Raw genomic sequence first — 15,686 nt, 5'->3', positions numbered from 1 at the left:
GAAACTAACTTTACTTTTTGAACTGTGCTTGAAAGGATTGATACAAGTGGAGACTGTTTCCCTCTAGAGGGAGCTTTGGAAACTGTTACAAGAGTGGAGCTGGAGAATCTCCAGCTGCAGGATAAGAACTGTGAGAATCAGGGATTGACCTTGGATCATTTAAGAATGTCGACAGGAGAAGCCTTAGTGAATGCATTTTGTAAGATAAGCTATTTGTTGGAACAGCTTCATAAGAAGACCGATGTTATGACTACTAATTGATAACTTGGGACAAAAAGCGATTAATCTGGGACAAAAAGTGAGCACTAATACAGAAATTATTCAGGATTTGGTACAGGAATTTACTTCAGCAGAACAAATTGTGGAGAAGGAGAAGGAGGAGAAAGTTGTTGTCGAACCTAAAGTAATACAAGTGGGAGCCTCAGCCTTACAGAGGCAAATTGAGGACTATAAGTTGAGGCCTTTTATGATTGAACCTAGAAAAAGTCAGATTTTGAGGATTGGAGCCCGGCCTGGACTGGAGAAGGAAAGCTGGAAAGATCCCTCCATGCAGGGATTAACTGACTTTTGGGACATGAACTTGGGTCAGGAGGAGACTGGAGTTCTGGGGGCCTTTGGACTTGGAGGAATCTTGAAACATGTCCTGAAATACTTTATGGATCTTAGCTTTAACTATGGAAATCTGGCTGACCTGTTGAGAAGGAATAAAAATATTGTTAGGCCGGAGTTTCCCCAAGATCTGCTCTATAGCATCAAAGAATATGAAGAAGACCTGCAGAAGGGACTTGGAAAGAGCTAAGAGCCTCGGACATAAGATCTCCAGGTTGATGGACTGTATGAAGTTGACAGAAGTGACTGGCAGAGTCCGAGACCGGGGAGAGGAGATGGTGGAAGAGGATTGAAAAATTTAAAGTCTGTATATAGAAATACTGTAAAATTAATGAGTGATAGAAAAATGTTGGAATGAAATTTTATGGCCTTAGTAGAAATGTTACAAGGAGTTAAGCTTAAATATGTATATTAGTTTTAATGGAAATAAGATTAAAAATATGTTAAGACATTTATATGACAGAAAATAGAGAAAGATGGAAAGGAATTGCTGAAACAATTAATAGAAGTGGAATACAAAAAGGGAGGTGAGAGGAGGTCGATGAAACAAGGGAATGAAAGATGAGTATGCAAAAGGTATGATGTATGCTTTTAAATTGTTTTGTTTTGTTTATTGTGTTTAGTTTAATGTGTTAAGGTTGTGTTTTGTATTGTTTATATATTGTATTGTATTGTTTTCTCTTTTTCTTGTTTTCTTTCTGTCTTTTTTCTTTTCTTTCTTTTTTGTAAGCTTTAAAAGTAATAAATATTTTTTTTTTAAATGAAAACCAAGACTTATGAGGAGTGGTTGAGGGAACTGGGTATGTTTAGCCTTGAAAAGAGGAGACCAAGATTGGATATGATAGCCATCTTCAAATATCGAAAGGGCTGTCTCATGGAAGATGCAGCAAGCTTGTTTTCTCCTGTGGCGGGTAGGACCTGAATGGCCTCAAGTCACAAGCAAGGAGATTCTGACTAAACACCAGGAAGAACTCTTTAACTGTAATAACTCTTCAACAGTGGGACAGATTCCCTTGGAACGTGGTAGATTCTCCTTCCTTGGTTTTTAAGCAGAGGTTGGATGAACATCTGTCAGGGATGCTTTAGCTGAGATTTCTGCATTGCAGGGGGTTGGACTAGATTGCCCTCAGGGTCACTGCTACAATTTTATTATTTTATGCAAGGCAGTAGGCCCATGTTGCTGAATCCATCTTAATGCTACACAATACTGAAAGGTACTCTTCTGCACCAATATTTTCTTCTTTCCCTGCTCTGAGCCATCCCAAAAGTGAAATACAAAAACACATGACATATCTCCCTTTAATTTCATGATAGTTTTAATCAGGTAATTGCAGGAAAACATTGAAACTTAAATCTGTTTTATGATATTATCCAGTATGGCAACTTACAAAGGGTATGATAACAAAACAGTTAAAACTCGTATGTGTATTTACATTATGTCCTCAAGGTAACCAGCTATATTCTTATACATAGAAAGAAATACATCTATGGCATGGAATTAAAACTTAAACCTACATCATTTAGTAGAAAGAGATAGCAATTAATATTTTAATGGAAATAATATACAAGTGAGGCACTTTTTTGAGGTCAATAGGGTGGAAAGCAAATTGCACTAAGCAAAATATTCACAAACAAGAGGGAGGAAAAAAACCTATGTACAGATTATGCTGCAGCTCCCAATACAAATTTTTCCCCACTAGGTTTTGTTTTAATTTTCAAAGCTAACCACAGCTATTGCAATTAAGATGCTGGGGGGGGGGGGGCAGGGAGATGCCATTTAAATGCTACTTCATCAGTGCACCAAAAAGCATATGCAAGTTTTAACCACCAGGCTGCCAACTTTAATAGTACTAATTGGAATACTAAACCATCTCCTTTATTCTTCTCCCTCAAGAGTGTGTGGACCACTGTAGACTCCATATATACAGTGTTCTATGTTCTCTGGAGATCAAAAGACCAACACAAACATAGTGTATTATTTACATGGGGAGTTCTCGAGGTTTTTCTTCCTTGTACACACATACAGGATTACTCACAGAAAGATTATAGAAGAAAAATGGGAATGTTGCATTCCAGCATGCAAAAATATCTGAAATTGCTGTTTGAAAGTGTGCAGTTTGGTCAGTACAGAAGTCTGTGCTCTAGATCTAAATTTGCTTTGAACTTGGGCACCACTTTTAAAGTAACTGCGTCCTCTGAGACCTTCTGACCCAGCAAGAATAAGTCTCTACCACAGGCGAGATTGCAGGTAATGAAGCTGCTATATGCAAGGATCTGTATACACTAGGGCACAAATCTTAACATTGGTTCTGAAGGAGGAACAGAACAAGATTTCACAAAAAATCATGCAAATTCTAAATTCTGTTGGGATGAGAAGATGAAGGTAAAGGTGAAACTACCTCCAAACAACTTTAATGTGCAACGGCTTAGGGGCCCAGAACATTCAAGTGCCCCAGGTGTTGGCTGGTGGGAAAAATACACACAGTTCACACTTTCTGAACACAATGCATTCCCAGGAAATTGTTAGGCAAGCATTCACACAGTGAGCTGGCGATTTCCATTTCCTATGGGAACATTTCTAATCCGTAATCTCTCTCCCCTCTGCCCAAAATGGCTGCAGCCAACCAGCAAAATAGAGCATAGCTGTCAATGTTTCCCCTTTTTAAAGGGAAATTCCCTTATTCCGATTAGGATTCCTCACAAGAAAAGGGAAAAGTTGACAGCTATGAAATAGAGACAAATGAAAAACTGATCTGTCTGCACTCTCCCTGTATGGTTTCTTCCCAAAAATGGCTGCCATAGACCAGAACAGCACAAACATATAAGGAAGTGGGCAAACTCCAGCTATTCAAATATCTGACTCAGTTGTGCATAACTGTGTCTAGATAAGTGAATTTTTGCATAACAAGCAGGTGGATAGCGGGACACATGTGGTACAACTCATGACTGTTTTCATTCAAGTTCAAGGCCCTAAGTTTGAGAACTACTGGCCCAGAGATTTCTATATGAAACAGAAACGTAGGCTTTTGTGGGGATTTTTTTTTTTTTACAACAAAATAATATAGAAAAGTTAAAGGCTCACTGTTTTGCAAGGTGGGATATAATCTTCTAAACTTTCAAGAATGGCTCTTCTGGAATAAGACCAACAATGTCAATTAACAGGATGGGGGGTGGGGTGGGGAAGAACCAGAAACTTCCAGCTATTGTTTTATTTTGGTCTGGAACATTTGCATTTCCACAAAGCCTGATAGTAAGAATGTCTTGTTTTAGACTACTGGACTTTCAATGGGACATATTTATTAATTCAATTGTGTCTAAAACAACTGCAATTGCTGAAATTGCAAGGATCTCTTTCCATCCCCTATTTTGGCATTTATGTTTTAAACAACTATCAGAGAAAATGTGTGTGTGTGTGTGTGTGTGTGTGTGTGTGTGTGTGTGTGTAGGCTGCATGAATAAAGCTAAGTTTCCTAAATCATGTTTGTCCAGTAGGTGGTACCCTAATGTTATAGCTAGCTGCTTTCACCTCAGACAGAACACTCCTTCTTTCAGGTAGCACCTTTTAGGAGGCTGAAACCTGAACATCCTTCAGCAATTACTGCACATGAGTTGATATAGGCTTGGAGAAAAGTCCCTCATTACATTACACCTTAAAAGGCACCTGAATTTACATGCTTTACAGTAAACCTTCAGGGTGGAAAGATAAAATGCACAAAGGGGCCACAATCCGATTTAAGGACAAAAACATTTAAGTGCACTGAAATCCATGAGATTCAACAAAACAACTCCATGGCAGATTCTATGAATTAGAATTAGTGGATTGAGAAGTGACGATTCAATGGTTTGTTCCAGGAAGATAGAGCCATACATCATTTCTTAGTTTAATCACTGGCATCCCCAGTTAAAAAAGCACCTCAGTTAGCAGAGCTGAGCAGCAGGTCTGCCTGAGATCTTGAAAAATGACCACTAATTTGAGCACAGAGATGGATCTGACTCCCTATAAGGCAACTTCATATGTGAGTTGGCCACAGTTAGTTAAGAAATTCCCCCGTTAAAGCAAAAGCCTAAACATACAAATGTGGCCGACATCACACAATCCATGAAACCAGATACTGAACCGATGCAATTATTTCAAACTAGATCAGTTGCAAATAACACAACCTATATACCAGTATCCATATTAATTTGTATTTTTTTTTTAAAAAAACCAAAATAGGAATAATATTTCTTCAAGAGTAAAGGATAGTAAATGTTTAGCAGCAAAGTGGTTAAATATATACTGAAAATATTAACGCACATATTCAGTATTTTTTTTTTAAAGCATATAAGGTTTCACTACTACAAGAACCAAGAGTTGCACTATGTCGATGAGGGCTCATAGAAAATGGTTAGATTTGTCTCTTCCCAAAGTACGCACATACGCACACATACACACAAAGTTCCAAAGGACTTTTCTGTACAGCCAGCAAGTTCTTTTCTTGGGTTGTTGATACCATGCTCCATTTTTAATTAAAAGCATAATGTTTTAGTAAATGCTATATCACAAGATGCAGGTCCTATGTCAACAGTGAAATGCAGGTTACGAATCTCTGTCTCGTTTTTGTTTGTTTATTCGGAAAAAAAGTTAACAGTCTATCTAGGCAACCAAGTTTAGCTCAATATGTGAAGCATGAAAGTCTTCTGGAGCAGCAGCTCTCAAATATATAAAAGGAAAGGATTTAAAGAGATTGCTGCTACAGTGTCGTGTTTGCTGACTTCGGTTATCCATACAGGCTTTTTTTTAAAGTACAAAACTAGAAAGGAGCTCTTAACTTCTATAATTATCAATATATTTGTCTTCTTTTCAATGTGAAATAATACTTCAAGATGATCTATGTACATAACGTTGTCAGTTCAAGCTGTCATATAAATATAAATGTTTTCTTTAAAAAAGTATTTTACAGATAGTGTTATATACAGTTGTTCAGTTTGATACCTGGGCTCTGAAAAGAGGAGGGGAAGGAAAGATTCCTGTGATTGAACATGGTCTTCAGAAGAAAATAAACCAAAACATTTCACTGGGGGAAAAAATGCATAGAAATAAAAGAAAAGGTAGTGTGCAATTATAATTTTAATCATAAGAGCATATTAAACACATGGTTTTTTCCCTCCACCCATTAACGATTTTGAATGAATGACTGCTTCACTGCTTTAGAGAGTTTTATTAATTAAAAACCTGTATACTCAGCTATGTTATATGATGGATGACATTTAGAAATTTCCCCAAATTGGTATTTAGAACACATAGCCAAATGTTAAGTTAAACATTCATTATTAATATGTTACAACAAAGACAAAATAAAACCCACTTCCATTCACAAGAAATTCATTTGCTTTTCCCTACCTGGGTTATAGTTTGATATATGGAGTATTGTAAATTTCTGATAGGCCAAATAAGATTAGAATAATGGATGCTTTTTTGTTCCTTTGCTAGTTTGAAGTAATAATTGGTACCAAGTTGAATTGCATGATAAATATATATATATTTTATGACAATTATCTTGTTGTAATTTTCTTTCCCCAAACATCTGAAATCAAGGAAACCCTAGAAGAAAATTTGCTGGTTGAGAAAGGAAAAAAACTCCTTTGCCATTTCGCTGAATACAGAGTAATTTATATATAAAAATAAATGTTATGTTCTTATAAGAGCATTAGACAATTACACCTGTACTTAACAAAACATTGGTCATTCAAGACTACAATAATTAATATTTTAAAGGCTTTCAGATTACCAGAATGTACAGAGAGAACTCAATACAAAAATGTAGCTGAAGGGAAACAAGACTGAAAATATTGATTTGTCCATTTTGAATAGAAATGCTACTAAGTTAACTAGTTAAATATTGAGAAATACTACCATGGAATGTGACTGGAAATGTGGTCCATAACTGTGTTGCAACTGGAAAGGGGAAGGAAGGTTTAATAATTCGTACCATATATTTTGTTAAATATAAACATTTGTTATTTGTACATAAAGTTGTTTCCAAAAAACTATTTATAAGCAATTTAGTTGCATTTAAAATCAATTTAGTTTCTTGCAGTCGCCAAGTTTTAAACTTTCCTTAGTTTTAAATCAGCTCTCGCTACTGCAGGTTTAGTTAAATTTTCTGCTAAATAGATTCTTTCAACAGCCCCCATCACCTAACCTCAATATGTACAAATTGCTGAAGTTGATCCCTTATAGTACGGACTGCAGTTTATACTTCTTTCAACCACCAATCGTTAAGAAAAGGCTTTCCTTTCGCAAGAACTCCCGACACAACTTGCACCATGCACTTAAAAGCAGATCATTTGGCGTGGCCAGCATTCCCACAATGCAACAAGTTCTGATGCTTCTTTCAGAATTGACCTCTCATACACGACAGGTTTCCCCCTTCTGCTTGCCAAATGCTTCCACGAGTTAGATACTTCCTGAAAATTAAAGACGTTGTTAGCCCAAACTTGGTACCGGACTGGTTCATCCAGCTGCTTTATGCTTCCCTCCACAGCATCCACAGACCTCACCACAATGGTGGCACGCTCTTAAGGGGAGGTAGCAGCACATACACGGCGCAATGAAAGACAATGTGACAAGGGCGAGCCATCGCAAGCAGAACTTGTCGTCGCTAGTGTCACAAGAGCAGGGGTCAGAGAAATCCCCCTCCGAGTCTGACATACAATGGTAGAGCATGCTCTCAGCACAAAGCATGCAGCTAATTTGGTAGATGCATCTCTTGATGGGATCGGGAGCATCTTGGCATTTGCCCCGGCCATTCTCTTCATGATTAAACCTTTCCTGGCAGTATATGCAGCGAGAGCGCTCCCCGTCCTCTTTCCTCCTTTTCGACTTTTTCAATTTGAACGAGGAAGGCTGCGTTTTCAGTACCACAGAACACTTGGAATCTTTTAGCGAATTCAACTTAGTTCCGTCCCCGGAAGGGTACAGATAGTCTGGTTTTTTACTATCTGCCTTGGGACATTGCAGCGAGGCGTCCCCTTCATCCCTATCCAAGTCATTTTTCCACATGTCTGGGTGCCTATAGTCTGCATAGCGGCGTATTAAAATGTCACGAGGGTTTATTCGAACAATTTCTTCGTCATCCTGAAAACTGACATTCCTGACTGGCTTCAGGGGTATCTGAAAGGGAAGCAAAAGACACTTTGTACTACACACAAGTGTGACAGAATCTCTCAGCACAAGCTGATGATTTAAGTACCAAAGAACTTTATTGTCAGGAGGTTTCAGCCTTACTTGTTTTCTGTAAACTGAATTGAAGAGCTTCTGACAAACATGATAGGCAGAGTAATCCAAATGGTGTGTGTGTGTGGGGGGGTGTTATGGGGGGCAGAACCCAAAATGGATGAACTGCCATTTCCCATCCGGGCTTGCATTGGTAAGACAAAAAGTGGTGGCGGGTGCATTTTCCTCTTCCTGTTCAGTACAATGATTCCTACAATCCATGGGTCACCCTCCTTGGAACCACAGGATTGCAGCTTCATGAAATCTATTCATATTTAACGCTGATTAGGCACCTTAACAATTAAATGCTATACAAAGGTATTCACAGTCCTGAACATCCCTCCCCTAAATGCCCATTGTAGGTCACCTAAGACATGAAAAGAATGAGGAGATGGAAAGGTCAAGCAAATAAAAAACAAAAACCCTGAAGAAAAGATGGTGAGTGCAAATTGAGGGTGGGAGGGAAAGAGTTGACAAGTAATAACATTGCATGATAACAAGTTGAAGAAGCACTGCCAGTATCAGAAGGGAATTCAAAACTGGAACAGGAAGAAGAGAGGAGAAACACACACACACACACACACACACACACACACACACACAGTCTTGCTGGCAGGGCACTGGGAAAGGCAGTTAACCTGCCTTTATTTCCTCCACTGCCACCTTTTGGGTTGCTCTGGACAAAAAGGATGAGTCTCAGAAAAGGTAGTGTCTAACAAAGAGCAGGAATTTCAAAAGTAGAAATTATTCAACTCGCAATTCTGCTTTAACAATGTGAAATAGGATTTGTGAACGCAACACAACACTCAAAAAAGTCTCCGAATGACAAAGAAGCAGAAATTAGGAGCTCGAGTGATCCATGCTTCTGAAATTCTTGGAACTAGCCCCCAAGTACAATTCTGTGCGTATCTACTCAGAAGTAAGCCCCATTGAGTTTAATAGGACTTACTTTGGGTAGGTGTGACCGGGATTTCAGGCAGCCTGCAAAAAGTGGTTAATTTTAAATCACATTGCAAAGGGTGGAGGATTTCTTACAGGTGTAGAAATAAAAGCCACTTTGCAACTCATGCCTGAATTATTTCAAAATACTTTTTGAAGAAGCAGTCCTTGATTACTGAAGTACTTGCTTAACAAACACATTAACACTTGTGGTGAGAACTTGTAGCCAGTACCAAAGAAGTTGCTCACTTTGCTGGCACCAATGGAAATCCACAAAACCAAGACAGAAATAACTTTTCCATAACCTTCTAAAGGATCGGCCAGCGATGACAGAAACATCTTTCACTATTAATGAAAATAAGTTTGCCATAAAGTTTTAGTTTATGAGCAATGATTAAAAAGCAAACAATCCTTTCCCATCCCTGCCAAGGGCAAAAACAAGACACTCCATTATAGGGCAGAGCAAACTTCTGCTGGAATATTTGAGATTCAAAATGGCTTGGCTCAAAGTAATAAAAATTGTAATCGGTCACCCTTGCCAATGGTTAAAACTGTCTAAACAACTAGAGCAAGCTAAATAGGGAAATCTTTGAAATCTAAGTAGAAGATCACTCTAAAATAAAACAGAGTAATGCAAGCCTAAGCTTCAGTAATAGATTGTTCTGGGCTTTAGCTCTGCAACCTTTGGGGGGGGGGGAACGATGTCAGGAAAAGGAGAAATCAGGCTGAAGTCAGGCAAAAGCTACTTTGCACAAAACTTTTTTTCTACATGGGTGTACAGTACAATGGTGTAGGCAACTCCCCCCCCCCAAAAAAAAAAAAAACCTTGGGTGGTGGTGTACACTGTAATGCTGGAGTAATGCTTTGAAGAGCTGCAAGTAGTAGCATTCACGAATATAAATCTTGCAAAGTAGACATATGTGATCTTTGCACACCTGCACATGGGAAATTTCCCCAACCCATGTATACTCAGGTGAGAGAAAATCATATGCCTACGTCTGAGGTACTCCAGGATAGCTGGGTGCCACAATATAGAATCATGGGTAAAAGAGGCATAATATCAACTACAAGGTTAGGAAAGGATAATATTAAATTTATCATTGAATGCTCTATTTTCACCACAAAGGATTTTAGAGGCTTGACAATTAAAAAAAGACAACTCGCAAATTTAAATGCCAGCAGACATTTTTGTTCTTTCCACCTAAAATCATAGCAATAAACTGACAAAACCAGGGCCTGACTTTGCTTACTAGCCAGCTGCGGTCTGTGGCTATCATTGACCTCTCCTCTCCTCTTGAGAATTTGGGACAGGAGGTATTGTATTGTTCTGGGCTTCGCTGAGGGCAGAAGCAGTGTGTGTGGCCAGTTCTGCTTCTGCTTGCTCCAGAGTTCAACACAATATGAGACCATCTTGGCTGTGAGCCTTGGAAGACCTGCTCGCTGCCTTGCAGGCCTTTCCTCACCCGGCCAGAAAGGGCAGGGCCCTGGCTGACTCCAGCTACAAAAGCAGAAGTTTTTGTTGGGAGGTCAGATTGTAACTGTTATTTTTTTTAATCTTTATTTTAGATATTGTGATTTATGTGGAAATTGTATTTTTGTTATCTTGTAAGCTGCCTTGAGCATGGCTTGAACTGTGGAGAGCCAGCAGACAAATGAAATTACGTATATGTATATTCTTTCTATCCTCCTGTGAGCCTGGAGGGAAAGGGAGACGCTGGGGGCCTTTTTCTCTGGCAAATGGATTTTTTGAGACCTCATAAAATATCCCTTGACTGACAAAAATGTTACTATTTGCTGGGGAGTCTTCCCTAGCTGCTGTAATTTTTTAAAAATAAGAATTTCTACTGCTCAGGTGGAAAACAGAAGAAGAGCTTTGTGAAGTGAAGGATTGTTTGGGTGGAGGAGAGGAAGAAATCAATGTCCAGAGCAGGAAGTGAGTGGGACTGTGACACAGACCGAGCTGCTTGCCTGGAGGCAACAATGGAAACCGTAAAGGGGAATAAGGAAACTATGTGGCCGGGAGGCCCAGGAAGGAGGGCAAATAGCCTGGTAGGGATTTTAGCATCTTTCGAGGAGCTGTATGGCAGTGGAAAGGAAGGCAGAATAAATGGGACTGAGCAAGTATACGTCAATGAGAAAGGCTGGGTGAGTAAAAATTCCTACGTGACAGAAGGAATTGTACACAACAGGCGAGGGAAAACAGGGAAGCATGCAGATGGGAAGGGAGAGGCACAAGGTGGAAGTTGCTGCGACTGCACATATTTGCTCAATTCAGAAGAAATGGGAAGTCATGGTTTCCAGTTGCATGAGCCACACACACCACCACCCCTTTCAGCAGAGAAAGGCTTCATTCACACCACAGTTTATTCCCTTTCCCTGATGTTTCCCTGGTAGTTAGTTATTTTGCACATCATAACTGAGCTTTCACACAACATAAAAGCCACTTCTGAAAATATGTATGAGAATATAGTCAAATTTAGCGTTCATTTCCATGTTATTTGATTGCAAAAAAACACCCTCTTACAGCCCCCTCCCCCCAACTCGGAAAACCACGTGATTTTGCCTGGTGATTTTCCTGTTTTCACAGGTTCATGCCACAGCTGCTCACATGACGAGCTGTGTGGCAGACTACCAGCATGTAGTGCATTCCTTGCCCGCTTCAAGGCTAGTATTTCAGCACAGAGTAGCAGAATGGTGGTGGCATGTTGACATCTGTTGATGTTTGTTGCTAGTTCTTGCTGTGTGAATGGCCTTTACCGCAACATGGTGGTATAGTGGTTGAGATATGATGGAACAGGCTTGTGCAGTGTGAAAGGGAAGTTAGAAAAAAGGAAAGAAGCACTAGCCTTGTAGTCAGGTAAACTAACACAATAAACCCCACGTGTGAATACAGCCAGAGGTATCAGAAACATATTCTGCTTTTAAACAAGCTGCAACTTCCCATGACACTGGAACCCGAAGAACTATAGCTTGTTCTAAAGTGGAAGCAGATGTTTTTAACTTCTTCCTGTAGTCACTTCCACTTTTAAGTCTGGTGCATGAAAGAGGGGAGAGAAGGGAGTATGTGAGCCTGAGGCTTGCCATGGGTCTCTAACATAGTGGAAAAGCTTTGGCTCCCATTATAGGTCTAGCCTAGACAATAAAATAACTAAGCCAAATTTCTGACAGCTGTTTTTTTCTAGTTGCAGAGCTGTTACCTGGTTGGATTGGTTGTGGAAGAATGGTCTTCTTGAGCTGAAATCTTCAAAGGTTGAGGGTCTTATACTTAAGCTTTTGTAAGAATCATTGCTCACTCCAGGTTCATGTTGGAAAAGATGATCTTTCATTAGCAAACTCGGTATGCTTTCTGGAATAGCCTGGGAATGATAATAAATTATAATTCATTTTTTGTTGTTGTTGTTGTGCTTGAGTCATCCCAGCAATTCAGATGGGTGACAATGCATATGACTTCAATTAAAATCAAAACAAGTTGCATACTAAACATTTACAAAAATTCTATTGTAAACAAATGCCACAGATTACATGCTGGAGGTAGCATTTAGGCAGTGTCAAAAATACTTTTAGTATCCCCCTTATGGAATGCTTACTGAATGTACAAGTCACAAACACACCCAGCACAAGAAATACACTAACAGCCCTTCAGACCTACAATTTCCATGATTGCATGGTATGGATATGGGACCACACAAACTCCATTTCCCAGTTGGTTATTTATACATCTAGAAAATATCACTACGGAGAGGATTGTATGCCATTTCCTTTTCCAAGCAGTGATTGGCACTGAAGACTTGATATTTGTCAACCACCTGACCACCAACTAACCACAGCAATTGCCCCTGGTTCCGGCAGATCCCTGAAATAGAGCAGCCAACCGGGTTGGGTGTGTGACTCACTCTCACTTCTGTAATAGAAGGCCACCAAATTGGTGTGGGAAACTGTGATCACCTGAACACTTATTTGCAAGACCATAATTAGGGCATGGATTTCCATGGAATTTAACACTTCAAACAGGCAGAATATATATCCTTATGCCACACCTGCTGTTTTCAGAGTATATGATGGCTGTGCCTTGATGCAGCCTTTGGCAACCTGCAGCTCTTTCAGTCTTAGACAGCTGGTTGGGACTTATGGGAGTTGTAGTCCAAAATACATTGGCACAGGTTGCCTTAATGTGCAAGACACTACACAAAATCTGTTCCTTGGGAAGATGCTCATTTTGTGAGCATGTTTCTGACAAATGTACTTTACATGCTTACACCTTTCTGCACCTTCAACAAAATGAGACTTGTTAGAAGTACTGTTACTGTGCAGATGGGCACTGTATTTAATAGACAAAGATGCTCAGCCACCTCAACGAAAGACAATGTTCTCCACAATTCATTTTTAAGTGTCATTCCTAAGTGATGAAGGTAGTAAATAAGTAGTAAATTCTAAGATAATACAATGAGCGACTCACTTTTTACAGCTTCATAGATTGTAGAAAACAGTGCTCATCAGGAGCTGAACAGACTATTGTGAAGTCGGGCAGAATCTAATCAATTGTTGTGGAAGAGCATGTTAATATGCTTGCTATAGACATAAAAGGGTGGGTGGGAGGAAAATAACTTTCCAAGCTTTAAAACGCCCAACACCTTAGAGATCATTGCTCTAAGATCTATCATATTTCATTGGCTCCTCAAACTTAGAATTTGGAAACTTAAGAAGGAAGCAAAAGTAGACACACTGACTGCATTCTTATGAAAGACTACATTGTGGTTTAGCTCTACATGGATGAGCCTTCATAAGCCTTAGAGACTGTCCTCTCACCAATTGGCCAGAAGGACTTCTATCACAATAGTTTTTGTTAAACTTTAGTTAGCTGCTGGGCAAGCCCACTTCAAACCACAGCTTATGACATTGGCTCGTTTAACCAATCCCTATATGCTGTTAATACTTCTAATGTAATGTCTGATGGGGAAATTCACATACCATGGCAAGATGCACACACTCCAAATATGAATACAAATAGCATATATGCAAGCTGCCTGAGCATCTGCTACCAAAGTTTACCTGTAGCACTCAAGTCCCAATGGTTAATGGTACAGAATTTGGCAACCTAATGTATGCATGACTTTCAATATAAGAAAGGCTATCCAAACCATGGTCTGAAGATTTCTTGTTGTCTCAGGCATGGACCAACAAATTTATAGTCAAACTTGATCCCAGTTTTATGGAAATCTGGGTGCATAATGGTTTATAGTATTTTTTCCATATTCACCCAAGAGTTCATTTTTTAAAGAATAATTACTTCCAATTAACAGAGGAACATAGTCAAGCGTCCATGAGGCTTACAAGAAATGTGATGTGCAGACAGGTTTGAGAATTCATCAGTCCAAATAAGACTGTGTCATTTTGCCTTCCTTTAGAGTTTACAAAAACACTCTCATGAAATAGCTTCTTCTGCAACTCTTGCTACACCAGATGGTGCTGTGGAAAGCTTTTCTGACAAGCACAGTGTGCATTAGCAAACGTCAAGCCTTCGTGGGGTCCAAAGATCTTATAGTCCAGTGTACCACACAACCACTAACAATCCAGTATAACTAGCAAGGATCTGCTGAAGCAAGCCACAGCACTGCAGCATGGAGTTGGGCTATAACAGCGCCTGGACTTCAGATACTCCTTTGGAGGCATATGAATTCTCAACATTAAGTAAGCGAAGGCGATATCAGTGCAGTGGGAAACTGCAAACTACACCCTTATTTGGTCTTGGGGGCTATTTATGTGTTATTACTATTTTCAACAAACGCTTGACATCATTTCTGTAGTTCATACAAAAGTTCAGTGTTTGTGTCATGTTCTCAGTGCCCATCCTTTTACACTCAATTCCTTAATGTCATAACTCCCAGTAGCTACACAGTCCCTAATAAAAAAGATCTTGGTTTCCAAACAAACCATTTTGATGAAGTATTTCAGAACAGTTCTTTGGATGGGAAACAATTAGTCCAGGTTGTTTTGTCATGGGGTGGTTATTAAAACTTAAAACAACAGCAGCAACAAAATAAAATCAAGAGATACGGTCCTGACAGTAAGAGGCCCAAACACAGGCTACTATTGTATTGAAAACAAGACTAAATAAAACCAGCAAAATATTTTTACAGTATAAAAATGTGCCACATTAAATATAGTGTTTGATGGTCTCTATCTCACATAAAACACAGACATAGATGCACAAATCCCCACTTCTTTTCTACTGCCAAAGCAATTACGCACCGCCCACATTCAATATCCTTCAACCACAGCACTGGCATAGGCTAGCCAGTATCATCTATGAAGTAACCTACGCCAGTTTTTAATGCACAACGGAAATCTGGTTTGCTCCCAGCTGCTGGTATAATAATTACTGTCCTATGGTTGCTAAGAGATACTCTGACTTTTTTCCAAGACTATTAAAACATTTCTGTGTGCACAAGCAAAAGGATGCTGGGTAAAAGCAATAAAATGACTCTCCAGCTGTAGAAGCCCAGCAGAACTCAAAGCCAGATGACAGCTGTAGAGAAAATGAAAACCAGACTGAGATCCTCTCTTCTTCAAAACTCCTCTCCTCACTTTTCCCAGGGCGAAGGTTGGGTAAGAGAACGCGACGCTCTTCTGCAAGCCTTGTTAAAACAATCCTCTATCCCTGAACAAGTGATCTGACAAAAGAGTAAAGGAGACTATACTCTCCTACCTCTTAGAAAAGGCTACATATTTTCTGACCCTTGTGCTTATTAGCCCTTTCATAAGACTGTATTTTTAAAAGCAACAAGCATATCCCATTTGAATTATGAATTAAGACTCAAGTTCAAAATAACCTCTGCTTTAGTGATTCTGCAGAACAGAGCAATTACTTTCAATGCCAACA

At 39.4% G+C, this 15,686-nt stretch overlaps 1 protein-coding gene and 1 long non-coding RNA gene across 2 annotated transcripts in view; both read right to left on the bottom strand.

The window, feature by feature from the left end:
• LOC307204306 overlaps positions 1-15,686 on the bottom strand; it is a 351,053-nt gene that overhangs the window by 40,618 nt on the left and 294,749 nt on the right. The gene's annotated exons all lie outside the window — the stretch shown is intronic.
• SPRED1 (sprouty related EVH1 domain containing 1) overlaps positions 1,908-15,686 on the bottom strand; it is a 78,763-nt gene continuing 64,984 nt past the window's right edge. The window contains exons 5-6 of the mRNA XM_079955054.1: positions 12,004-12,162; positions 1,908-7,765 (exon numbers count right to left, since the gene is read on the bottom strand). Of these exons, the coding sequence (XP_079811180.1) occupies positions 7,106-7,765; positions 12,004-12,162 (819 nt within the window). The 3' untranslated portion in view covers positions 1,908-7,105. The remainder of the gene's footprint in view (positions 7,766-12,003; positions 12,163-15,686) is intronic.

This window comes from Podarcis cretensis (genome assembly GCF_951804945.1).
Source record: "Podarcis cretensis genome assembly, chromosome: 1".
In the NCBI taxonomy this organism is placed as follows: Eukaryota; Metazoa; Chordata; class Lepidosauria; order Squamata; family Lacertidae; genus Podarcis; species Podarcis cretensis.
This window is presented reverse-complemented; position numbering and strand designations above follow the sequence as displayed.